The following is a 26,393-nucleotide window of genomic DNA, read 5'->3' as shown; positions in this document are numbered from 1 at the left end:
CCGTTGTATTCACCTGGTAATTAAAAACAGCCGAGGCTTTAGACGGTCTGATTTTATACCAGTCGTTTGTGTGAGTGTAAGTACCTTTGTGTTAGAAGTTAACGTTAAAGCAACATTTTGACGTGTCTTTGTGTCTGAGCCGCTCCTGTAACTTTTCGCTGGCAAATGAAAAAAACTACATAAATAAATAAAAAAATAAAACACTGTCTGTGAAAGACACAGGAGGAATTATGAGTCATAACATCAGAAGGTTTTCTTTGCTTGCTCAGCAGCCTAATTAACCAATCATCTCGCTTAATGTTGGCCTCCAGTCATGTGACAATCTTCGAACTCAAACCTGACTTCAGTAATTAGTGTAATTAAATACGTCCGCCTCATCGCGCTGCAGTCTTTCCTTAGAGGGTTTTACATATTGTTTATAGATTTTAAAAGGAGCCATATTTCATTACATCTATATTAGCCAGTACAATAACTGGAGTAAGTAGCATGTAATTGGTCTCTTTCAGTCTGTAACTGAAGGAGAAATTTGGCGAGTGTGTGTGTGTGTGTGTGTGCGGGCACATGTACGTGTGTGTTGGTGGTTCTCAGAGGGTGATGCATCTCAAGAGGACAGGCAGATAATCTCTCTAATGAACCCAGAATCTGCTTATGCTGTGGAGAATAAAAAAGTCATTACTGACTGCATCTTATATGTCATTTAGAGCACTTAGCGGGAAACTTGCATTGCCACAGTAATTTATCTCCTGCGCCTGATTGCGCACACAGACAAACACATACAACCTCTCGCCTCCCAGAGTTCTACGTGCTGTCCTTTGGGCGAGAGAGCGGGAGAAATGGCGGATGAGAACACAGAGGGGTTTGGTTATACAAGTTCTAAATTAAAAAGCACATATTCCACAACTGCAGTAGTGAAATTGGAAATTAGTTGGCACTGCAGTCTAAGTTTTCAGTGAGCTGGTGCAGGTAATTTAAACGCAGGCACTCTGCCAGAGACTTTGAGTGAAGAAATAAACCCAAAAGAAAACAAAGGAAGGAAACTTTACCAACTTTATTCATTTTGGAGAATAAAAGCGTAGCTTTGCTGAAAATGATATAAGAATGCGTCACTGATATCAACTTTCTTTCTTTGTCAAGTCCTGGATCAACATTTACGCTGTAGCGTGCAGTTGAGTTGGGAATCCTGGTGTAATTGATGATATTATAATGCATCGTGCATGATATAGTGCTCTGCTCAATACATTGCAAGGCAGTCATCTATGAAATATCACAATATCTGTTTAACTGAAGGAGAAGAGTTCAGTTTTAATGATATGTCAGTTCTGTTACTTAGCTCTGCCCCGCTTCTCACCATTTCCCTCCCATTAGCTCTTATATTTATTTATTTTTGTCCTGATTCATTTGGTAAGATTCACCATCAGCAGACATGAAGAGTGACTCTGGTCATTTAAATGGGCTTGGGTATCCATTCAGAGCGCCTGCATGCTTTAATAAAAATACTGATATTTGCTGCCATCATAGTCTCATCACATGAGGAAAATATTGATATTTTGTCCCAGCCCCGCACTGCAAACTTAAAGTGCTGCTAGGAATTAGAACTGGAGTGTTATTCAAAGGGGAACAGGCACTCGAGACGTGTGGTACTAATTCAGTTTTGTGCAAAAGTCTTGAGCAGCTTCAGATTTCTTTATATGTGTATATGTAGTATGTGTATTATATTATAGGAGATGGGCAAAAGTGCAGTGATTTATTGAAACATACGAAAACTCACATGGAAATACAGTTTTATGGGGGAAGAACTGTACAAATTCAGAAGGTGATTGTGCAACAATTTGTTACACAGTCACCTTCTGTTACATTTGAATTTGTAACAATTTATTACACCTTCTGCGACGCACCGATTGTGAAAGTGCATCCCAAATATGCAGTGATCCACAGATCCAACAGTGTGTAACAATTATCTTCTGGATACGCAACTGGATACAAAAACCAAATGCAAAATGAATGGGAAAAAAAGCAACCAGGGTCCAAAGAAAAATGTTGATAAACCTTTAGAAAGTCTGGGAAAGTACTGCTGAAGACCACTTAAAATATTAGAATGGAATCTGGCTCTTTGGAAGCGAAATACAAAGAACCTTTGCACAGTACTGTACATGCAGGTCAAAAATCCAGGAAATGTAAAGTTAAAACCAATGCATGCCAAGCTTACAGACATGTCTGTTTTGCAGGAAAGATGTTCCAGAAGCGGGACCAAACCTAAACCCAGAACCATCTGATTGCAAAGGTGTTCCCGAACCCAACCCGTCAGAGCCTGAAGGTGACTCACAGATAGGTAAGCCTGCTTGTAGTTTTGGATCGATATGAAGTGAACTGTAGAAACATGTTTTTTCAGATAGCTTCATTATTCTATTTGCACATTTAATACCACATGAACATAAAGGAGCAATTTGACATTACTGCAGGGTTTTTTTTTTGAGTTGGTTTGATTTAGCCTGACTGTGGTTGATAAGGTTAATCTCTGATGAAGGATCACCAAAAGTGGTGAAAGAGGAATGGGTCAGGTCAGGTGACTGTGTGTCCTGTGTTTTTTTTTTTTTCTCTCCAGCAGCGCAGAAGTCTGTGCATAAAGGGGTCGGTGTCAAAGGCACTGGAGTCTCCAAAACACCTTCTTCAACTTCAGCAGCTAAGACTCAGAAGGACAGCAGTTCTCTGTCCAACGGGCAAGAAGACAAAGAAAATAACAGCCCTCCAAAAGACGCATGCAAAGCTAAGCTGGTGCTTGTGTCATCAGGATTGGGCCCAAATGAGCAGGTGACCTTTCAGACAATCATGGTAAATGGACTGATTCTTATATAGTGCTTTTCTACTCTCCCGGAGTACTCAAAGCGCTCTATACAATCAGTCAGTTTGTTTGATTTTTAAACTGAGTCAGTTTTAGAATAAATAAACTGATATGACGCTGTTGCCAACAGATTATGGTGAAAAAGTTTGCCAAGAGAGTTGGTGCCCGTGTGGTTTCCCAGGTAACACCAGAAGTGACTCATGTCATCATGCGTACAGGTAAGTACAGTCACATGCTCTCCTTTTAGAGTCAAAGGGAGCCACTGGACAAATTGGCTTGATAGGCAACAGAGCAATTAAATCCTCCTTACTTTAGTTGTTTCTAGCTCTTGTGTTTTTTTTTCTAAAAGAACATTTGCAATTAGAAAAGGACATTTTCTTTCTACGTGTAGTTACAGCTTGTTTTGTGCGTCTCTTAAAGCGCTCCTCGGAGATAAGCTCTCTGTTTCTCTCCACCCCACACACTCTCTCCTCCATTTATCCGCTAGTTGCTAATTACCCTCTCTGATAGATTATTTTTAATTTCAAAGCGTGCTGTCTCCAAAGCACCATATTAACTGTCACATTTTAAGAAGTCCTCCTTTTTTTTTTTTTCCTTTTAATTGCAGCGGTTTCCTGGGCAACTAAAAATAGGAATCGTAGGCCTCTTGATCTTTATGGTTAAATTTTGGGAAAGGAGCAGGAGGTCTCATGTTACTGCCATTAGCAGAAAATAAGTTTAAAGTCTTTAAAATGCATTTCTCAGAAGAACTGGCAGTAATGGGCATTTTTGACTCTTGGATTAAAAAGTTTCTGTCTGCCTCTTTCACGGATTTGAAAAGAGAAGAAAAGATGCAGATTGATTTCCTTTAAATCATCAGTATGAGCCAGAGTTGGACATTTTTTTTCCCTGTGCATGCACTGACACGAATGTATTGACTCAGCTGTTAGACGTCTGACTTCTGATCTGTCTTGGCTTCCTCTTGTTGTTAGGTCTCACGATTTATGCCATTTAATAGCAATTATGTAACAGTATTCTCTGCTGAGAAAAGAAACGTGTTTAAGTCATTTTGCACACGTTAGGTTGTGCATTTCAGTTGTTCTGTGTGCGCAGTCTACTGTGAATCTACCTCTAAGTACACTGACTTTACCTCGTTCCCAGTTCAGACTGGGAGCATCTCGTCTCGCCACTTAACCAGACTCCGCTGAACTAAAACCTAACTGTTGATGTTTTGGAGCTGTTGTGAAGATGCTCTTAGCTTGAAAGTGCTACTTCAAACTTGAAGTGAGCTCTTTGTGAGCCTGAAAGACTTATTGACTTATTATCACCCAGACGCAATTTGAATTTCACTGTGATGTTGTTCTTGTCCTTTTCACTCGTAAATCTGAAATATTAGAAGAAATGGCTCCTTGCAAATCTCGTGAGCGGAGCCACATGGGCACTGACACTAGTTGGAGAGCAGCTGGATTGCATCAGGCTTTATCCTTTTTGTGGCAACAGAAAGAACAGAACAAAGGAGAAAAATGTTAGAATTAACTGATTGCTTATTAAAAAGTAGCTAAATAACTCATAACTTGAAACGCAAAGTGTTGTAAGTTTATTGAGTTGCACTGCAACACTGCTACTGATTACATTTGCTTTGAGATGGTTAGTCTTGTGTGACTGCAACTATAGGGCATCAGTTAATCTTATTTTTTAATGAAAAAGAATGACTATACTTTTTACAACACTTTACCAGGATTTCCATATTAAATTTAAATGTAATAATGATAATACTGCAAATGATAACATATTAAAAAAGCAATTTCTGGCAAGGGTGAGCAGAAGTTATAACCATATATTGTCCTTTGTTTTGCAACAGAAACCTTTAAGCGTTGCGTCCAAGAGCACAGACATTTAATAACCTTAATAACATATAATAACCTTCATACTCACTGGTCAATTTATTAAGTACAACTCGCTGGTTCTTCATTCAATCTTCTTAATTGCCTCTTCACTTCTTAATTTAACTCTTCATGGGATAGATTGGTTGGCAGCACATGTATGATGTGAATCTCCCATTTCATCACATGCCATATTGCTTTATTCGATTACAATCTAGTTACTGTGGGGGGCCTTTTGATCACAGTGAACTGCCATGTTCAAGGAACCACTGTGAGATTATTTAAGCTTTGATACATGGCACATTATACAGCTAGAAACAGCCATCAGAAGATGGATAGACTGCGGTCATAAAGAAATGGACATGTCAGCAAGGCTCAGGTAGGCCATAGTATTCAAAGGATGCTCAGTTGGAAGTAAGGAGCCAGCTGAGCATCTCTAGCCCCTCGTATAGCCCCATGGACTCATACTTAGCAAGTGTGTGACTTGTAGGCCTTAAAAGATACTTGGTCAATTTTACAGTGTATAAGGTATGATTTGTACAATCACCTCATGAAAGAGCTCTCGTATTTTGCATCTCTTTTCATGCGTCTGCTCTTTTTCTCTCTCTGCCAGATGAACAGCTGGTATGTGAGCGCACACTGAAATACTTCCTGGGAATTGCAGGCAGGAAGTGGGTGTTGAGTTTCCAGTGTAAGTATAACTTAACTTAACTAATAAGTTAAGAGTAATTAGTCTAAATTTAAATGTAAAAAACGCCATGGCATGAAAAGGTAGGCTGGAATAAAACTTTACACAGTAAAGTTTTTGTGTGTCAGATAATAAGCTCGCAATTTTTTGCTCTTTTTTTTTTCTTTCTGTAGGGATTTCTGAGTGCTTCAAACAAAAGAAAGTCTTGGATGAGGTACGCTCGCCCGCGTGTTCGTTGAATCAGCGCAGTGGTAGCTTACAGTCACATCTGTGTTTGCCCCGATGTACAATTAAGGCCACATGATGAATCTCTGGCTGTGGCTTGCTGTGATATACCACCATAAATGATTAGCCATCCATTTGTTTTAGCAAGCCCTGCGTCTGCTTCTTTGATAGGCCAGTGTAATCCAGCCAGGCTACATTTAGTATCGGTATTTCAAGTTATTTTATCCATCACTGGGGCAGTTTTAAGAAAAAAAAAAAAAAGCATTATATTATAAACACAGAAATGCACTCTTTACGATTAAAAGTTGATCGCTGTCACATTGAAGAATGCTCAGTGTACTCATAAGAGCATACCTGACTCTGGGAAGAAATTAATTACTCTTTACAGACTCTGTGCTTAAATTCAGTCCTGAGATTGAATAATCACTTGGCTGTTTTAAAACAAAAATAGAAAATAACCGAGCCAAAAATTTTGACGCTAACTGTGAGCTTCATGTTTGCCTATTTGAGTCTTTTTGCTTTCTTCTTAACCAGAGTCCGTTTGAGGTGAGAGGGGATGTGGTGAATGGGCCCAACCACCAGGGCCCCTCAAGAGCTCGGACCACTGAAGACAGTAATGTGAGTGCTTTATTAACTGAAGGGGACTGATAAACATACTCATATAATAAAAATAGAAATTGATCATAAAGCTTCATAGATCAAGTGTGGTATGGATTGTCAACAAACAATAATAACTCATCTCCAGTTATTTACAATTCAATACAAAAGACAACAATATGAATATTCATACATTTGTTATACTGTTTGGTGCGTTTTCAGGGGCTCGAGTCAGTGAGTTGTGCTCCTTTGCAGTGCAGGCACCCTCGTCCAGCAGTCCTTGCATATTATTTGTCATTTGCTGTGTTCTTTGGAGTGTTTCCACACAATGGATGATGATCTGCTTTGAGGGACAAGCTCTTCGTTTCAGTTGTGCCAGACATCCGAATTTAGTTTTAATGGACTATTATGTGTTGTAAAGCAGTCTTTTAATATAGTGCTACTTTCTATCCAGAAAGCCTTCGTCTCCAGGGGAACAGCTGTGACTGGCATATGCAGGCACATCATCAGGCAGTGATCTGGCGGTGCTTTGCATTCGATTGATGGAGCAATATCAGTCGATCGTCTTGATTTAATTGTGGAAAGCTAAAATCAAGATTAAAATTCAATTAATTGTGCAGTCCCGTGCCACATAAAATTAATATTATAGCTTTAAAACGGATGTTTTAGCTTGAGGCTTAAAAAAATGTAAAAGTACTCTGAAACTTTGATAAGAGCGGTACAGCTACAAAAGGTACAGTTAAAGAGGTGCATAACAAAGATTTCAGGTAGGGTCAAGTATGTGGCTTTACATTATTGTTACTTTTGAGGAGAAATGGTATTGATGAATAGCACAATAGCTTTTTTCTATGTGTGCTTGATTGTTAACAACATAGGCTTATAGCTCCACGGGATTTTTTAGTTGTAGATTATTTTTGGACGATCATTATATCATGTTACCTGTGTAATTATTGGATATTATAATTTGCATGCTCACTGAAACTGCAATGCATTCAATTCAGTCTGATTTGTATAGCACAAAATCACCTCAAGTCGCTTTATATTCTAAGGTAAAGAACCTACAAGAATAGAGCAATAAACCCAACAATCAGATGATTCCCCGTGAATTCCACTTGGAAACAGTGGGAAGAAAAAACTCCCTTTTAACAGGAAAAATTATCCAGCAGAGCCAGGCTCTGGGAGGAGCAGCCACCTGCTGTGATCCAGTTACGGTGAGGGGAGGGCGACACACTATGGACGAGAACCAGAGATTGAATTGGTATTTCTCTGAGTGAATAAGAAAAAGAAGAAGAAACAGTACATGATAAGAAGTCCCTCAGCAGCTTATACTTAGTGCAGTTTAACTGAGGGTCACCTGATTCAGCACTAACTGTAATCTTTATTAAAAATCCACGTTTTAAGGCTAATCTTAAAAGTAGAGATGCCGTCTGTCTCCCAAATCCAAACTGGGAGCTGGTTCCACAGAAGAGGGGCCTGAAACCTTAAAACTCTGCCTCCCATTCTACTTTTTAATATCCTAGGACCCACACGTAAACCAGCAGTCTGAGAGCGAAGTGCTCTCTTGGGGTAATACAGTACTATGAGGTCTGCAAGATAAGATGGGGCCTGATTAGTTAAGACCTTGTACATGAAGGGAAGGATTTTAAATTTGATTCTGGATTTAACAGGGAGCCAGTAAAGAGGCGAAATGCGTGCTGTCTTTCTAGTCCCTGTTAGTCTCTAGCTGATGCATTTTGAAACAACTAAAGAGTCTTTGGGGAGCTTTTAGGACAGCTTCTAGTAGTTCAGCCTAGAAGTAATAAATGCATGAATTAAGTCTTTCAGCATAACACTGGGACAGGATTTTTTTTTGTATATTTTATTAATCCCCTGTAGGGAAATTTCTCTCTGCATTTAACAGATTCACTCAGTAAAGCAGTGGGCAGCCACCAATTCAGCGCCCGGGGAGCAGTGTGTAGGGACAGTACCTTGCTCAGGGGTACCTCAGGGGAGCTATTTGGTGGAGTTGAACCCCCGACCTTCCGATCATGGGGCAAACACTCTACCTACTGAGTTATCTCCTCCCCTATTTCTATTTTCTAATGTTTGCACAAATGCAAGTAACCAGTTCTGCATATTTGTTTAATGTGCACGCTGAAAGACATATCATTGTTAAAAAAAGACTCTGAGTTTCCTCCCAGTGTTACTCGAGGTCAAAGTAATGCCGTCTAGAAAAGGTACAGATACCAGATTACTACGATTTTTAGGGACTATGTACAATAACCTCCGTTTTATCCGAATTTGAAAGCACAAACTTAGAGGTCATCCACTCTTTTATGTCTTTAAGACACACTGCATTCTGGCTTCATGGATAAATAAAGCTGGGTATCATCTACATAGCATTGAAAATCTAAGCTATACCTTCATCCTGCACCACAGGATTTGTGGCTCTGCCACATTTATATTGCTCCTCCCTAAATCTGCCTTTAAAATACTCAAAGCTTCATTAGTTATATATCCACGAAGATGCACATCTTCTTCATCTGTTCAGTTCATTGACTGGATGAAGCAAATTTGTTTTAGAACACAACAATTATTTAGGAAAACAAAGCGAAAACAGCAAATCAGCGCATTAACTGCTGCTGTTATCGGCAGTTACCACTGCTCTCGTGTTTTTTAAAAGCACAGTGTTAGTCCACAAAGAATAGTCTGTGATTCAGAGAGGAAAATCAAATAAAATGGCCCAATTACAAGCAGCACTTGAACTTGTTTCCTCGTGTTGCACCAGCCTCTTAGCTCAGACCCTGTTGTGAGGAGCTAATTGTAATTTTCCCCTTGGTGTAAGGCCAGCAGGACCACTACTGTTGCCACTGAGGGGGAAAATTAGAAATGGCTAGATGTCATGTTGGCCGTATCACTGCCTTTGAAGAACCTCTGCTAATTGAATTAGCTAGTAATTTCAGGCTTATTTAAGTGGCATGTGCGCCATGCCGGCAATTTGATGGAGCCAGGCAGATTGTCCTGTTCATATTCACTTTCTGTCACCTGCGCTAGTGTGACAAACGGACTAACAGATGAAATGGAGAGTCGGGGAGTCTGTCACCAGAACGCTCTGGAAATCAGTCAAAGAAACTGCGTGAGTGTGTGTGCCTGTGTGTGCTTGTTATCACACTCTAATACCTCCTGAAGGACATTAGCTGTTGTCTAAATTAAAAATCTGTAACAGAAACACTTTTTCATCTCACCGAGCACCTCTGGCTAATGATGATTACGGACGTACAGGGAAGCGTGAGAAATTAGTATTTCTCTCCCCTGTCGCTCGGACATTTATCTTTCAAACACTTCCATCCTGCCACACGCTGTAGATGAGGCCGTGTCATGAGTTTCCTTTCAGTGGTTATCATAGTTCAAGGAAACAAGTTTACATTCCCATTTCAAGCAAGCCTATTGACCCCGAGTGTGATAAAACAGCGTGTCCCTGGTGTCGAGCCTCTCGTTTTTCTTTGCCTCCTTTAAGTGTGATATTACCTCAGTGACGGTAGCTTTATTTGCACTGTTCTCTTTTACTCATCGCTTCATTTACTGTATTACAGTGAGGGCAAAAAATCAACGAGGTCTCAAGGCTTTATTTTACCCAGTAAGTGAGGAATAGGTGTTGTAAATTGCAGGGTATGCTTGGAGAGGTGTTTCAGCTCTACCACTGTAACCCTTTACACAGGTGAAGAGTTCAGAAACACACTCAACTGTAATGGTAATAGCAGTGTTGGCTGCTCTCATCCAGTGTTGTCGAGCATTGTTTGAAGGTTAAGTCCACTGAGTAAATGTCCTCTTTACTTGCTTTACTCTACATATTTTTGAAAACATTTTAAAGCGGCTTTTTTATTCTTACTTTAAGTTTTCCTTTTGTTTTCAGCTGCTCATGAAGGGCTTCAGCATCTGCTTCCAGGGGCCTTTTACAGACATGACTGCAGGTAAGAAACATGATGTGACATGAGATCTCCAGAAAGAATGCTTACTGTGTACTGCAGTAAATTTAGGGTTAAAATGGAACATGCAAACCAGGCAGTGTTATGATATATATCTCTAACACTGTTAGAGATGCTCCAGAGTGGCCAAAAAGTACAGTACTGTGCAGAAGTGTCAAACCACTCCTTATTAGTTGCTGCCAAAGAGCACGGTGGAGGCTTTGTGATGGTTTGGGGGCAGTGGTGTTGAAAATCTTGTCAAAACTGATGGAGCTACGAATTCCAATAGATTTTGATCCATCATGCAATACCATCTGGAAAACATCTGACTGGTAACTACCGTGTTTTCCGCACTTCCACTTCTGCAATCCTTTAATTTTCTCCGAAATCGACAGTGCGCCTTATAATGCAGTGCGCCTTATGTATGAATTCTGCTTACTGACCTCGAACCGATTTTATGTCACACAGGGCGCTCAAAAATCTGTCAAAAATGTTTTAGTATGACTTCGGTAAGCTACGAAGCTGCACAGCTTGATGGATTGTCAGAGCATTACGGTTATCGTAGTCAGGAGCCTTGCGGACTCTGAGTAATCTGCGTCCAAAACTCCGTCCGCTTCAGGTCCCAAAGTCAAACAAACACTGCGGCATCACTGAGAGTTAAAAACTGTCTAAAGTCTTTCATCTTTAATAAAATGATCTTTACCAGGTGTAAAAATTAAGTTTAACATCCAGGCACCCATGATAACAGAATGTATTAAATTTAATGGAGTTAGAAGTTAGCAGGAAGTTAGCTCCCTAGTTTCCACTTAAAAATGATATAGCATGTTCTGACTGAGAGATTTCTGAAAAAAATTTAAACGTACAGCTCTGTTATCACTTCCAACATAAATAAAGACAGAAAACTAAACAGCAGTGACGTTTGTAGGGTTACTGAAGTTGTGCTAGCTCGTATATAATGATGTGTTACATGATCGCAAGCAACGCAGCTGTGTTAGCATAACATAAACACAGTGAAGCTGGAGGATGAACGCTAACTTTTTCCCCCTCGATAAAAGTTAACGTGAGGGTTCCTGATGGTTAGAGACAAATGCAATCGCATAGCAGGATGCTGTAAAAGGACCAAACTTCAGTCAGGAGAACAACTGAGATAATCCATCCACAATATAAGGTTAGTCATTAATATACTGCAACAACATGGGAATAGAGCAGCTGTGATAGAATTCAACATTAACATGTCAATGGTACAGAAGTGGAGGAAGCAAGAAGAATGAGTTGAGTAAAGTTCTGTTTTGTTTCGCTTAATGCTCCTTATGTTCCGAAAAATACAGTACTTCATTTTTAAGTATGACAGTGATCCTAAACACACTGCCAATGCAGTAAAAACATACCTGGATAGAAAAAACACACACAAACACTTTGACTCTGCTTTGCAGAGAAGTTGAATTTTCATTGTGCAATGAACCTGCATTTTTTTTCTTTTGCACATTAAAGTTTACGCAAACTTTAACTGTCATCTCCACTTTTCTATTTCTATTTTCTGTTTCCGGTTGATTCAGGAACAAAGCTCTAAAACACCACAGGGCGTGCAACACCCACATGGTGTCTCAAATTACTGGCTGCAAAAACAAAGATTTTAAAACTTTCTTTTTTTTATAGTTGACTGAAAACCTCAGGTGGTGTTTTATTGCATTGTTTCCATCTTGCTGTTTGCAATGTTGTTTTCTCAATCAAGAAATATTGTTCTCGACCGCCCTTATTCCATCTTATTGGTACCTCCGTCCTGCAAGACTCTGATAGACACACGGGAGAAAGAAGACAATAAGGAGAGGGACAGTTTAAGTAGCTCACACAGCTTTTGAGTGACACTGAGAATAGCTTGAAACCTGTGCTGTTTTTAACCTCTGTCATTTCAGCACTGGAGAACAATGACAAGTGATTCCAGCGTGTGGGTGGGTTGAATACGTACTTAGGAGTCGTGTGAGATGTTTTTGGTGTGGTTTTGTCACATTGCACAGCAGTTGCTATGGAGTCTGGAAATTATTTCTGAACAGAAAGTGAAAATGAGCTTTCAACCATGGACAAAGTCGTCTGCAAGACTCCTTTTCCAGAATGATCTTGCAGTTTCTGTAAGAGGTTTATAACTTTGGTGCCAAGGATTTAAACTGTTTATGACCTCCCAACACAAGCTTATAAGCAGTTCGGTTGCCCTTCATACAGCATAATTCTTGGCTCTTCCCTTTCAACATGGTTGAATGGAGAGAGAGAGATCATGGGTGAAGGTCTCAGGGGGGTCCTCGTTGCTTAAAACCCCTGAAGGCAGCATTCTTCATTTTCCTTCTTCCTGGGGCTCTAAAAGTGCTCCTGCCGCATCCTCCCCGCTGCTTGCTGGATCGATGAAGCTTTGCTAATGGGTTGACATCTGCTAGCTAGCGTGAGTCGTTTAAAAGACTTTCTTTTCTTTTTTTTTAACATGGCACAAACACGGAGCTGTTTTCTTCTGGGATTTCATGCATTATTTAACCACTCGGGTTGATACATATTGATGTTATCTAGAGCTCGCAGAAGACGCTCATCAGTGTTTTCCTGACATGAATGAACGTACCCAGGAAGAGGAGCTGTTGATTTATCTTTTTGATGGCACTTGTGGTATTTCCTGTGCGCTGCTGGAATATAAACACCGTTTTCTGAATGAAGTTAAATGTGTGTTGACCAAGTGAACTGCACAAATGGCTCTGGAGCAGCGAGTGAACCGCTGACCTGTGTTTGTCCATCTGATCAAAGTAAAGCTTAGCTTGAAATGGGTCTGCTGTGTGTCCCCTTGGGGTTAGAGGCAGTAAAAGCAGATCTGATCATCTTTTATTTTGCTGAAATACAGACATTTTCATGTGTTTCCGACAGATAAAATGGAGTGGATGGTGGAGCTCTGTGGAGCTGCTGTAGTGAAAGATCCACTTCTACTCGATGGTAAACAGGTAAGAGTGTCCAGCCGCTCACACTTATAAACTCCACAAAGAGCCACTGCTGTTCTAAATTCATGCTTTCCTCTCTTACTTCAAAATGTATCATAAGATTGGTTTAAAACTAGATCTAGGATGACTTACACTTTATACTGTAAGGTAAGATGCTACAATAATAGAGAAAAAAACCCCAACAACCAGACGACCCCCTGTGAGCAACCACTTGGCAAAAGTGGGAAGGAAAAACTCCCTTTTAACAGGAAGAAACCTCCAACAGAACCAGGCTCAGGAAAGGGGCAGCCATCTGCCACGACTGGTTTGTGGTGAGGGGAGGGAGAAGGCAGAAAATTCCTGTATATGAAATTTCAGCTTTAATGCCTCTGTTTCACTTATGATCCCCGTGATGCGCTCTATTACGGGTACAAGTCAGGCAGCATTCAGTAAAGCGGATGCCTCCCAGAGCAACTCTTTGTCTCAAAAAGCTGCATTAGTGCCTCTTATTTGTCTCCTGGGTTTAATTTCATTTTTGAAAATGACACATTAATGCTGAATTGTTCAGCAGAAGTGACACTAATTATGGTTAAAAAGGCAACATTTATTATTACTGACAGTCAGAGATGCAGTAATCAAAGTCACTGCTTAATCAGCCGTGAGTCATTTAGAAAGTTTCAGACAAGATCGATCGACAGGCAAGGATAAAAATACTGCGCTTTAACATTTTGACTGATTGTAAGTACTAAACTGTTTGTTCTATTTGTGCTTCGTTTTATGATGAGAAATGGTTGTTTTTTCTACTCCTTTTGTTCCACAGAAGTCCCGGCAGCTCGTCATTGTACAGCCTAAACCAGAGTCATCATCTTCAACTTACAACAGTGAGTCTTGGCTGAAAATAAAAATAAATTTTCACTTTTTAATTAATTAATTTTTTAAATATCTGATCTGATCGTAACTCACTTTATTTTAACCTAATTGGCTTCTTTCTGTCTCTCTCACAAGCACAGAGATTAGACTGACCCCCGTAACACGGGTTACATATTCATACACAGCCTCACCGAGGGGTTCGGGCTACTACAGAGACAGACAAGAATTGTGTGTGACAGTAGGGCTGTGCGATATGACCAAAATCTCATATCCCGATATAAGAATTCTATCATCCTGATAACGATATAAATCACAAAAATGTAAAATTTTCTGTAAATTCGGTGAATCTTGGGCAGCTTGTCTTGTGGGAAGTGTTTCCAGCTGCACGTCATGTAGCTGGAGTCGAGTGTTTTAACCGATGCATGAAACGATACATTTTTAGACATAAGTTGTAACGGCCGCCGGTTTCTTTGTGAGTATTTATTACACGGCGTGCTGCGGGGAAAAGCCTGTTCTAACGTTTGAGTCTAAGGTTTATTTTTTTAGCACCTGGCAGCTCTTTTTTACTTCTCATCTGTAAATAATCTGTATCTTTCATGTGATTCATTTTATTTTGAAAAGTCTCAACAGGATCTTGAGCTTTATTGTGAAAGATTTATGTGGAACATAAACAAGCGGACACGCGATGGTGTTACCGTCGTTGTTGCTAACCACAACGCATAAAAACAGGCGCTTGTCCGTCCGTAGTGGAGAACTTTAAGAAATTAATATAGCCACTACAGTGACCATGAAAACCATGAAAAAATATTGCCGTAAACAGTTTATTTTGCGACACCACGAAACAAACGATAGCGTAAAATGAAACGATTGACGTTTTTATATCGTCATCCGATATATATCGTTATATTGAACAGCCCTAGTGTGACACACAGTGTACTAATATAGTTTTGTGTTATTATATAAGATGAGATTTCATAAGCCTTGATATGGTGCAACAAAGAAGTGACACCAAGTGATGACACATTTTGTAGGCAAATAATGGATGTAAAAGCGTCTGGACTTCTTTAAGTTACTTGAAGACGTTTCACCTCTCATCCGAGAAGCTTCTTCAGTTCTAAGGTCAAATGGTGGAGAGTCCCAGATATAAACCTAGTGGGAGTGTCCCCCCACAGAGGGACAAAAGGACCCCCTGATGATCCTCTAATCGCCTGAGCCAAGGTGTGGAACTGGGTGTGGGTCCCAATCAGCCAGAGTTTCGGGTGAGTTCATTGTGAAACCTGGCCCCACCTTATCATGCGAATTCCTGAGGTCAGATGGCCCAGGGTGTGAGTGGGCGTTAAGGCGTCTGGGAAGGGATCTCAAAACTGGATTATAGATGGCAGAGAGTTGGTGTCGTAAACCACCACCTCTGTTCAAAGATGGTCGCTCACAGTGGACATAGATGGCTTCTTTCACTCCTCTTTCAAACCATCTGTCCTCTCTGGTTTGAAACCAACCACCAACACACCCAGTTCCACACCTTGGCTCAGGCGATTAGAGGATCATCAGGGGGTCCTTTTGTCCCTCTGTGGGGGGACACTCCCACTAGGTTTATATCTGGGACTCTCCACCATTTGACCTTAGAACTGAAGAAGCTTCTCGGATGAGAGGTGAAACGTCTTCAAGTAACTTAAAGAAGTCCAGACGCTTTTCTTTGCAAGCTCCTTTGACTACGATGACCTGGATGACGGAGAACCTTCACAGACAATGGATGTAAAAGATTTTCACGTTGCAAAATGAGTTTGTGCCAAGGAGTCAGTTGTTTTTGTTTTTTAATATTATGCTCAAATGCTAAAAAGAAAAAGAGACAAACATTTATCTTAATAAAAAGAAACAACTTTTGAATTAATCATTATTATTACAAAGTTTTATTTATTGATTTATTGAAAGTTGGCTTTTCACTGGAACTAGTATTTAGCATTCCAGTTAATTTAGCTGATGATTTAGTCTCTGCAGTGTATTACAACAGTGTGCAAAGAGCTTGTTGGGTTTGAAATGGGTGTGAAACGGCTATATTTACAATAGCTGCTTACATTCACAGTCCACCTGCGGAACTTCATAGATTTGAACAGAAATTAGTGACAAATAGTGACGTAGTTGCAGCCGGACAGATGTAAACCAGTGGAACTGAGTCCCATTCCAGACATATTACAGATGAGTTTGGTTCATCAGGGCAAATTGACTCTGATGGATTACAACATGATGGCAATCTAGCTGCATTTAATAAAAAAAAAAAGAAAAGAAAAATGAAATAGCAGTTGTTTGCAAAGCTTCATCAATCAATCTGAAGTTGTAGGAAACAGATTTCCTTGCACTAAACGACCTATATAATTGGCTTGTGATTGAAAACGGGCAACCAGTTGGTTGCCGCTACTCGAAATTGACTGCCGATGTGAAAAAGTGTAATGCAATCATTTGGGAACCGGCTGTTTGTTGATTACTTATAATCTATTGTGACCGAGTTACAGTAGATTTTACCAGTGAGCTTTTGTTTGTTTCAAAATAAAAGTATTTTATTCAGTTAACCGAATATTAACTAAAGATTTAATCTGATTGTAGAGACACAAAGGGCGATGATGTCTAGTTAGCCAGTGCTAGCCAGTACACATTACTAAGGTCTATTCATTATCTTGTATTTGGCTGTGCTGAAAATAAAATAAACAAAAATAAAAAAACGTGTTACTATGATTGAACTTTCAACTATGATAAAGCTCAGTTTGGGGGAATTTTGCAGCTTTTAAAAACTTTTTTTGTGTACCCGCATAGTGGTGGATCTTACTGCAGGATTGCCATCCCCAAAATATCTTCATCTTAACAGCGATGCTATTCTATTCAGTCTTCCAAATAAATTTTGAATTTAAATCAATTTATTACATTGACGACTGGGTATGAGATTATCTAAGGGTGAGGTTTTGTATCTAAACTCACTGTAATGAATGAATATTCCCCACAAGCACAGACATCCGGGGCTGCTGTGCATGTCAGCGCACCTGTCTGTCCATCAGTGCGCAGTTTCGAATGCATTTTTTCCGTAAGGACCAATTGGAGAGCAACAGAACGGTGAAAATGGCAGATGCTGCCAACCAAAACGAGACAGGTCCCCAACAAGAGCGAGGAGAGTGACTTTTTAGGGAAGCATGTGTGAAGGGAGTTGAGCAGCAGAGAAATGGCCGAGAGTAAATTTCAGATTGCAGCGTGGGGAATGTCAAAACAAATTGGCCACAGAACAGAGGGGCTGATGTTGCATGAGGAGAGCTGACAGTTTGAAAGAGAAGGGGAGCAAGTAACACCCCGTTTCCCTCCTCATAGCATCCTAATTTGCACTGCTACATATTTAATGTAGCTTTTTCTCTTCCATGTCCTCTGGCACCTATAGAGCAGGTAAACGAGCAGTTCCTCCACTCGTTCCCCGCTATGTATCACCCTCTATCCTCTGCTTGGGCACCACTGATTGAAATCACTGCCTTTCTCAGTCACCCATCCTCTATAATTCATGGGTGTAAAGGCAGCATTTATAGACATGTGTTATAAAAGACCTTATCTGGGGATGTAAGTACAGAACATTGACTCAAGGACTGTTATTTTGTTTTGTCGGATTTCTGAGAATCAGAATTGAGGGTTGGGGAGCGGGGGTTATTTTAAGGGATTTTGAATGTGGCAGAGTTGTTTGTCCCAGGTGGGTTAGTGCGAGTGTTTCTGGGAATTACAGAGAATATCCAGTCTTTGGAGAAAAATCCCCTGTTTATATCAGATCATGGGGGAATGGCCAAACTTGTTATAATCAAAGTGTGCAGAAGAGCATCTCTGATCGTATAAAACTTTGAACCAGATAGTCTACAGAAGCAGAAGACCGCACCAAGTGCAATTCCTGTCAGCCTAGAGCAAAAAAACTGAGGATATATTTGACACTAACTCACCAGAATTACATAATAGTAGACTAGAAAAACGCTACCTTGATTTCTTGGCGCAATTAAGGCTGCATAACACCAACCGAGCATCATTTAAGCCCAAATAATCTCAAACTGGTTTCTTGAACGTAAAAGTGAGTTCACTGTACTCAGATGGCCACGGTCACCAGATCTCAGTCCGAAGGAGCACCACTGGACTCTGGGAGAATGTGAGATTCACATCACGGATATGCAGTTCATAAATCAGCGGCAACTGTGTGACGCTATCACGTCAATTTGGACCAACATTTCTGAATGTTTCCAACATCTTGTTGAATCTGTGCTATGAAGAATTTAGGCATTTATGAAGGTAACTCAGTACTAGCAAGATGTATCTAATAGGGTGGTCGCTAAGTGTATGCTTTCACTAAAGGACTACAGCTGTTAGGGTTTGTGTGCTGGAACCTAACCCCTTACATATCGTGGATACAATTAAAAACTTGAGCTACACACAAATGAGTGCATCATCATCCCCTCATAAATGCTTAACAATTATTCCCCAGCTGAAAATAGTCCCAGATAAATGCAGTGTTATCTTTTCCTAATAGTGAAATATTCATGTTTGTTTGTTTTTCTAGATCCATATTTTCAGCAGTAGCAGCTGGTTTGGGACTTAGCCACTGAAAGGCTAGGGTAGTCAGAAAGGCCTGAGAGCTGGACTATTACACTGCAGGAAGATCTTTTCATGGCATTTGCTGAAAATGGAGACAATGTAGAGTAATACAAGCCTCATGCATTAAAATATGAATACTGGTTCTTCTTCAATTGTTAGCTCTTACTGTTATTAGAGCATTAACCATACAGATGTAAAAGTTGGAGACATTATAAGCCCTCAAAGGCTTTTTGTTGGAATTTCACCTGCTCTAACCCTACACCTACACCACACTCATGTCCTGTTTCATGCGTGTTCACACTTTCAATACTTTATCTTTAGAAGGTATTAACATCTGTCCTCTCTGCAGGTCTTTCCAAACAAGCTACTGTTGTAACCCGTGGTTGGTTGTTGGATACAGTTGCGACCTACACCCTTCAAAATTACAGCAGCTACAGAACATAACCCAAGGAACCCAGAGATCTTTCCACGGCTTCACTATGACCTCTTATGGGGAATTTAACTGTTCCATTTTTTGTTTTTCCAAAATATCCACCTGTTATACATATTTCTGTGTCTCATTATATGATGTATATAAAGTACTCGACTAAAGAGGCCTGAATTGAGTTTTTCTTCTGGTTTTAAAGCACAAATGTCAGTGCTGTCTATGAGGACTATACAATGTCTGTTCAGTTTCCTGAACATGGTTTGCAAACTGCAACATGTTCTGCATTATTGAACAGCCGCTGTGTGGGAATAAAATGGCACAAAAGATTTACTGTGCTGGGTCAGATAAGGGCAGGAAATATTTTGTTTAATTTTCCTTTTCAAATCTTATCAACAGTCTAAAATATTTAGTTTGCTGCTCCAAAATGGTACTAACATAAAAAAGACTAAAGTTCTAATATTTGCCATGATACAGTAATCTGACAAAGCATTTAAAGGAAATAGAGGCCAGCTTTGCGCTTAGCTCCTGTAGTGTCAGCGTTTTGTGAAGGAATATAGACACCCCAAGTTGACTTGTTAACTTTAATTAAACTTTATTGTTTTTATTGCATTTCTTACAAAAATTTGTTGTTTTTATACATGGCACCCTGTTTTTCGAGGATTTTTAATTGGACTGAAGAGCAGTTTATAACCTGGTGAGTAGGGATGGGTATCGAAAACCGGTTCTTGTTGAGAACCGGTTCCCACTGTTTCAATTCCTTGGAATCGTTTGCCATTTTTGCAAACGATTCCCTTATCGATTCCAGTCGCCCCGAATGACGTCACCACGTTGCGGAGCGTCATTTACCTGGCAGGAAACATGGCGGCTCAAACGCTAAAAAGTTTGGTTATGCTTTACGAGAACGGATGACAACAGGGCAACTTGCAATACTTGCAAAGTAGATATTTCATTTAAGGGAGGAAACACTACGAATATGCAAAAGCATTTGCTCACAAAACACGCGATGACCTTAAATGAATGTCGTGTTTTTAATTCCGCTCCGGACTCGTGAATCTCAACCCAGCAGCAGCGGTAACGTTTGCACGTCCTCTCCCGTTAATGCGGCAGGTAAATAATCAACTAACAGTGCATATTATGTTAGCGCGATCTGCCTTATTACAAACCTGCCATTACTGTGCATTTAGATGACCATGATGAGAGAGACAGACAGAGTCTGGCTCAGATGCTGGCAGTTCTTGCTACAGTCTACCGGTAGCGTCTCCTTTCAGGCCAGGATAGACGAATGTCACCGAGCAGTGACTAAGTTTGTGGTAAAAGGCTTGCACCCATTTGCCACAGCAGATGCCCTCGATTTTCGGTAAGTGAATGTGTTTAATTGTAGGCAGGGACATTACTGGATATTCTTGTGTAATTGCTACAGAAGAATATTTATTTTATTATTTTACATTCACAATTTTTTTTCCTGGGGACCCTGTGACACCCCATTGAAGAGCCGTAGGTTGGATCTGTTAAGATCTCACTGTTGGGTTTGTAAGGCCATGTTACTCTTAAATTTCTATCTTGTTCAAAGAGAAGATATAAAACAAAGATCTAAGCTAATTGACCTTAGTGTTCTCCTTTTTTTAAAAAAAAATAATCGATAAGAGAATCGATAAAGAATCGAATCGTTAAACAGAATCGAAAATGGAATCGGAATCGTGAAAATCTTATCAATACCCATCCCTACTGGTGAGGCCTGCTCCCTTGTTAGTTCATGAAAAAATTAAGCATACAGAATACCTGAAGTTGTTGGACTTTGAACAGTGTAGTTCTTAAAAACTTTTCACTGTAATTTATCACGGAGAGCCCAGAGAAATGCCACTACAAGTGATGAAGGGCATCACTGGGCTAAAAGAAACAAGACATAACTCCACCACAGAGAGGCAAAAACTTCAGGAGTGCCAAACCAATAATCTGGTACATTCTTAAAAGAATTAATACACTGACCAACTCAGCAACAACAAGAAGCCTGAAAAGCCACAGAAGACAATTCAAGTGCATTATTGTGGAGTTCTTTCTTTGGCAATTTCTAACCAAGTCAAGAACACTTTGAACAAGTAGGTGTGTTGTTGTAAAAGTCTTCAATCAAGAGAGACCTTTGTGAATGTTAATAGAAAGGCTTTACAACAAGGAGCAAACCACTCTTTACACTCAAGAACAGGAAGGAGAGATTTGACAGAAAACATCTTAAAACAACAAACACCCTTCAGATTAATGACAAAAGTGAACTTGTACCTGAATGAAAAAAGTATGCGGGGAAAAGAGGAAGATGATGATTCGAAGCGTACCAGATCATCTGTCAAACATGATGGAGCCAAGGTGATGGCATGTGCATATATTGCTGCCAGTAGAACTGGGTCACTGGTGTTTATTGATCATGTGAATGCTATTGGGAGTAGCAGGATGAATTATAAAGTGCACAGGGCTCTACTCTCTGCTCAGATTCAACCAAACGCTGCAAAGCTGATCAGCCTGCATTTCACAGAGCAAATGTCTAATGATCCAAAGCATGCTGCAAAAGAAACCCAAGAGGTTGTGAAGGGAAAGAAATGGGAAATTCTTCATTGGTCACGTCAGCCACCTGAACTCAACCCAAAAGAGAGCTTTTCAGTTATTAAATGCAAAACGGAAGACAGTGAGGCCCACAAACAAGCAACAACTGAAGGTGGCTGCTGTAAAGGCCTGACGGAGCTCAGAAAATATTCATCTCGTTATTAAAAACAGTTCTTTTTAACTAGTTTGTTCATTAGTTCTGAGCCTCTGAAAACAGGGGCTCTAATGTAACAGTCAATGCTACACTTTTGTTAAAGCCCTTGAATTAAAGTTGAAGGTCCCGACTTTAATCACTTCTTAATTGCTCGATTTAAAATCCCCTCTGGTGGTGTAGAGGCAAACATCTTATGGACCAGTACGTCTATGCTTTAACAAGGATGTGTGAGGAAAGCAATAAGTGACAGGGGACACAAGTTACATATGCTAGTAGTAAAAAATCTCAGGCTGCCTGGGATGTGAGAGAAATACCAAGAGAAGTAATAAACATAATAGAAGGTGAATGAAATTAAATGCAGGCACATTGATGTAGTTTACATAATTTTAGCTCGGTAGGCCACCAAATTAGACTTAAACATTCAGGATGAAATTCAAAAGCAAACTTTCAGCTTTAATTCAAGGAGTTGAATAGCTGCATAAACTGTTGATTTACAGGCTAATTAATTCCCATTACATATAGATATATGCAGTCCGTGTGAAAAGCATAGCACCCTAATATTGCACTTGTACCACTAGCTCACAGTCAATCAGGATGCGTTGGTGGTCTTAACTGTGGCAACTGTAATCGATGTAACAACAAACCAGAGCTCATGCCCGATGAAAAATGTAATCAACGTGAAAATAGGCATGCGAGTTTAAAGGTCAGAGATATAACAAAAAACCTTTTCAGCTCCTGCAGCCACACTCAACTTTCTGAGCTGGAAACAATTATGCCTCAAGGACATGAGTCTGCTTGAACGGCTACACAATATAACAAGCCCGTATAGATGTTTGCTTAAAGGTCAAAGTGGTGGTGATTGTACCTTCCTATGTTTTCTTAATAATAGGTGTTTTTGGGCTCAAAAGTCTGTAATAACATGAACTTCAACGGACTGAAATGCATATCCACATCCACAGCCCACATCATTTTCAGCACTGCGTTCTTTAACTTGAATTGAATTTATATTCCATCAAGAACAAATGATCCGAGAAAAGAATATTTATGCCAACGTCTGCATTGTGTTGCAAATTTGTGACTTTCGGTTGGTTGCAGAATGAATAAAAATACTGAATTCCTTGACATTCATCGCTATGACAACAACAGATATCAAAAACCAGGTGGCTGAAAATAGAAAAGGAGCCTGCGTGAAACAATAATGTCAGCTTGTTTGCTCTGAGGCCTTTTAAATGCCAGATGTGTGGTGCCAGACGCCAGCGTGCCAGGACGCTGCTTTCCTCCAGTCAGCTGATTTTTCAGTGCAGAGCTGCAACCGAGCGTACATTCAGCTCAGTTTCCCTGTGTGGGACCTGGGGTTACAGCACGGCACACGGCAGACGCTCACACAATGCGACACTGTTTACCTCCATTGTGTGTACAGCTGGCTGAATAACTGCAGCCTTAGTGTCTTGTCAGTTTAATAGACAGACAAAGGGGCAGTGGCACTTAGAAAAGCTAATCCTCTTTATCGACTGCCAGGTGACAAAAAGTAGATTTTCCAGTATCATGTCAGCAGTAAACTGAACCCATGACTAACTGAAAATGTAAAGTTTAGTTTAGTTTAGTAATTTGCTTTAATTCAAGCCTCTAGCATTTTTAAAAACAATATTAAGAATGTACAGTCATGCTTACTTCTCTGTGAGATACCTTCTCACAACTTAATAGTACATTTTCTGATAAAATTATAAAGTGCTTCACATTTTACTTAAAAACCAGCACACATCTTCCAACATACTGTACAAATACGTGTGTCCATGGAACAAAGCAGGAAGAACAGGGGATGCAAGTCCTTAATTAATACAATTTGGATTGTGTTAGTAATACTAATTCTGAAGTTAATTAAAAGGTAATAAAATAAATAATCACCCTTTGCTCTGCAAGACTGGATAATACATTTAAAAAGGAGGTAACGAGAGTAGAAATATTAGATTTTTGCACATTTTTGTAGGTTAGTGGCTGATTTTATACAGTAATGGTAAAAAAAAATGATGTCAGGGTTCCTTGTCCCCTCTGTTCAGTCTAGTCTGTGCCTGTTGTGTGCTTCCTGCTTTATTTTGATAGTCCCTGTCCTGTGTGCAGTGTGTCTGGTTTTGCTTCCCCTTGTCTTTTTAGTTCTGATTTCTCCCAGCTGTGTTTCCCTCCTGTCTCCCATTCCCTGATTGTTCCAGTGTGTATTTAAGCCCTGTGTTTTCCTTGCTCTGTGTTGTGTTGTACCCTCACCATGCTGTGTCTTCACCTCTGTGTCATGATAGGGTTCAAGTTCTCTGTTCATAGTTTAGTTTTCTAGGTTTCCCTTGTTTCCTCAGTGATTTGAGTTTCTTGTTTTGTTTCCTTGTGTTAATGAAGAACTTTTCCAGCAATAAAAAGCAATAAAAGCTGTGATTTAAGTTTAACTCCTGCATTTGGGTCCTTCATCCTGCCTGCTGCACAGCACCTGACATGACAAAGGATATAATAATAATTAGGTCTTAAAATGATTAAAATGCAAGCTTGGGTGAATTACACAACAGGACATGTTATTCTGTGACATTATTTATTTAAGAAAACTAAACTAAGATGTGGAAGCAGTGTGTGAGTACACCTTTACTGCTTCCATAGGAATTAAGAAGTAAGTGGCAGTTAATTGCTGCTAATCGAATGCAATTTGTTGAAAGAAACAAACAAACTAAATGAGCTTGTGAGATTCAAAATGCAAATACTGGTTAAAAACATTACCAAAATCTTAGTGGTGGACTTTATCCTTCTGGCCACTTGGGCCACCATCCAATCATAAAGGCCACGGTTTTCCCAGCATTGAGGTGGATAAAATTTTGAGGCATCATTACTGACAGAAATTCATGGTGTTTGGCAAAGAGTGATTGCACTCCGACTGCAGTCACCATGTCAGGCCAGAGATTTAAATCAAGGCCCCAATAGTGGCCCAACAGACAAGAAGGCATCGAAGTGCAAGATTTAAAAAAAAAAAAAGCAAAACCTTTAGTTGAACATTAGCATAATTTGAATTCTCAGTTTTTGAATAAGAACTGGATGAGCAGGTGCTGAGGTTACTATAGTACAGGAATTAAATAGTATGTAGTAGCATGCAGTTCTGTGCTCAAGCCTCTTTAACAGTGAATTATGGATGCATGGGTGAATAGGTGTTTGTGTAAAAAGTAGGTTGCTTTACGAATGCATCCAGTTGTTGAGTCTTTATGCATCACTGTAGTTCAGGGTATCCCGCTGTGAAAGATATTCCTATTTCACAGGGGAAATTAGCATGAAACAATCTGCCTGACCATCTGGAATATTTCTGTGTGCTTATTTGTTTTTGAAACTGCACATCTGTGTGCATGTGTGCAAACATGTACAAGCTGACTTCCATTTGCTTCCAACACCTGAGGGCAATAACTTACCCCCCAGCCAAATTTGGCATAAGCGCAGAGATCGTTCCTGCTTTTTGTATTGTTATTTTTTATTTATTTATTTATTTTTAAAGTGGCAAGAGATCGTGTGGTCGCGTGAGATTCTTCTGTTCACGAACACTGTCATGAAAGAAACAACAGCAGAACCACCACAACAACTTAGATTAACCTTCTCCGATATTACACTCACCCACCAATAGCATGTTAGCTGATTTTAAAAAGAAAAATTAAATTAAAAAGATTTACTCAAGCTTTTATTCAAATGAGCTAATACACTAAAATGAACCTCTGACACAGACGTTGTTTCCCCGAGTAAAAAGACAGAGATCTCTAATGTGAATGTAACGCACCCAGTCATGCTTCCCTGTCAGGATCGACTTTAATTCACCTGCTTTAGTAATTCAGATGTTCATGTGCACGCTGCTGTGAATAACGAGCGCACTTGTCCGTGATGGTCCTGTCTGCTTTTGCACTTTGCCGCTGTGATCCTCATTAACCTCTTGGCCCAAAGGCTCCGAGAGCATTTAAACTGTATTTTGATCCGACTCCCTTGGCTGCAGCACAAACACTGTCTCCTTAAAGCTGGGTCACAAACGGGAAGTCAATAAAGCTTCATAGTAACCATCAATGAAATGTTTTATTACTATAAATTTAAGGAATATTTATAGCATATTTATTTAAACAGTAGTAAATAATTATTTTATAGTTAACTGTGAAAATTACAGTGATTAGCACTACTCACTGGAAATAAAGTTGGACCCTCTTTTGCCTGCAACACTGTCTTAATTCTTCATGCCATGGATTCAGTAAGGTGCTGTAAACATTCCTCAGAGATTTTGTTCCAATCTTCTGATGACTACTTCCAATCTGTGGTCATGATGGTATAGAGATGGTCAGCATACTACTCAGGTAGGATGGGGTTTTCAGATGATGCTCAGTTGGAATTAAGGAGCCCAAAGTGTGCCAAGCAAATATCCCTCATATCATTATATCACCACAGCTGCCTCAAACCGTTGATGCAAGACAGGATGGATCCATGCTTTAATGTGCTTTGCATTAAATTCTTGTTTTTCTCTTCTGTTGTCCAATTTTGGTGAGCCCATGTGACCTGTACCCTCAGTTCTTATCTGACAGGAGTGCCAGCGAGTGCGGTCTTCTGCTGCTGTTACGTATGTGGTTCAATGTGTTGCGTGTTCAGAGGTGCTCTT

At 39.9% G+C, this 26,393-nt stretch overlaps 1 protein-coding gene across 5 annotated transcripts in view; it reads left to right on the top strand.

Annotated features, from left to right (window-relative positions):
* LOC146512674 (uncharacterized) overlaps positions 1-21,016 on the top strand; it is a 28,958-nt gene extending 7,942 nt beyond the window's left edge. For 2 of the 5 annotated variants that reach the window (XM_085170213.1, XM_085170212.1), the window contains exons 12-21: positions 2,226-2,329; positions 2,603-2,808; positions 2,970-3,057; positions 5,315-5,392; positions 5,563-5,603; positions 6,149-6,232; positions 10,104-10,161; positions 13,054-13,127; positions 13,924-13,984; positions 18,922-21,016. In XM_085170213.1, the coding sequence (XP_085026339.1) occupies positions 2,226-2,329; positions 2,603-2,808; positions 2,970-3,057; positions 5,315-5,392; positions 5,563-5,603; positions 6,149-6,232; positions 10,104-10,161; positions 13,054-13,127; positions 13,924-13,984; positions 18,922-19,016 (889 nt within the window). In that variant the 3' untranslated portion in view covers positions 19,017-21,016. The remainder of the gene's footprint in view (positions 1-2,225; positions 2,330-2,602; positions 2,809-2,969; positions 3,058-5,314; positions 5,393-5,562; positions 5,604-6,148; positions 6,233-10,103; positions 10,162-13,053; positions 13,128-13,923; positions 13,985-18,921) is intronic. The other 3 variants (XM_085170217.1, XM_085170215.1, XM_085170214.1) reach the window with 3 other exon arrangements.
* The last annotated feature ends 5,377 nt before the right edge of the window (positions 21,017-26,393 follow it).

The sequence above is a fragment of the Neolamprologus multifasciatus genome, chromosome 8, assembly GCF_963576455.1.
Source record: "Neolamprologus multifasciatus chromosome 8, fNeoMul1.2, whole genome shotgun sequence".
In the NCBI taxonomy this organism is placed as follows: domain Eukaryota; kingdom Metazoa; phylum Chordata; class Actinopteri; order Cichliformes; family Cichlidae; genus Neolamprologus; species Neolamprologus multifasciatus.
The sequence above is the reverse complement of the archived record's forward strand: the minus strand, read 5'-3'. Positions and strand labels throughout refer to the sequence as shown.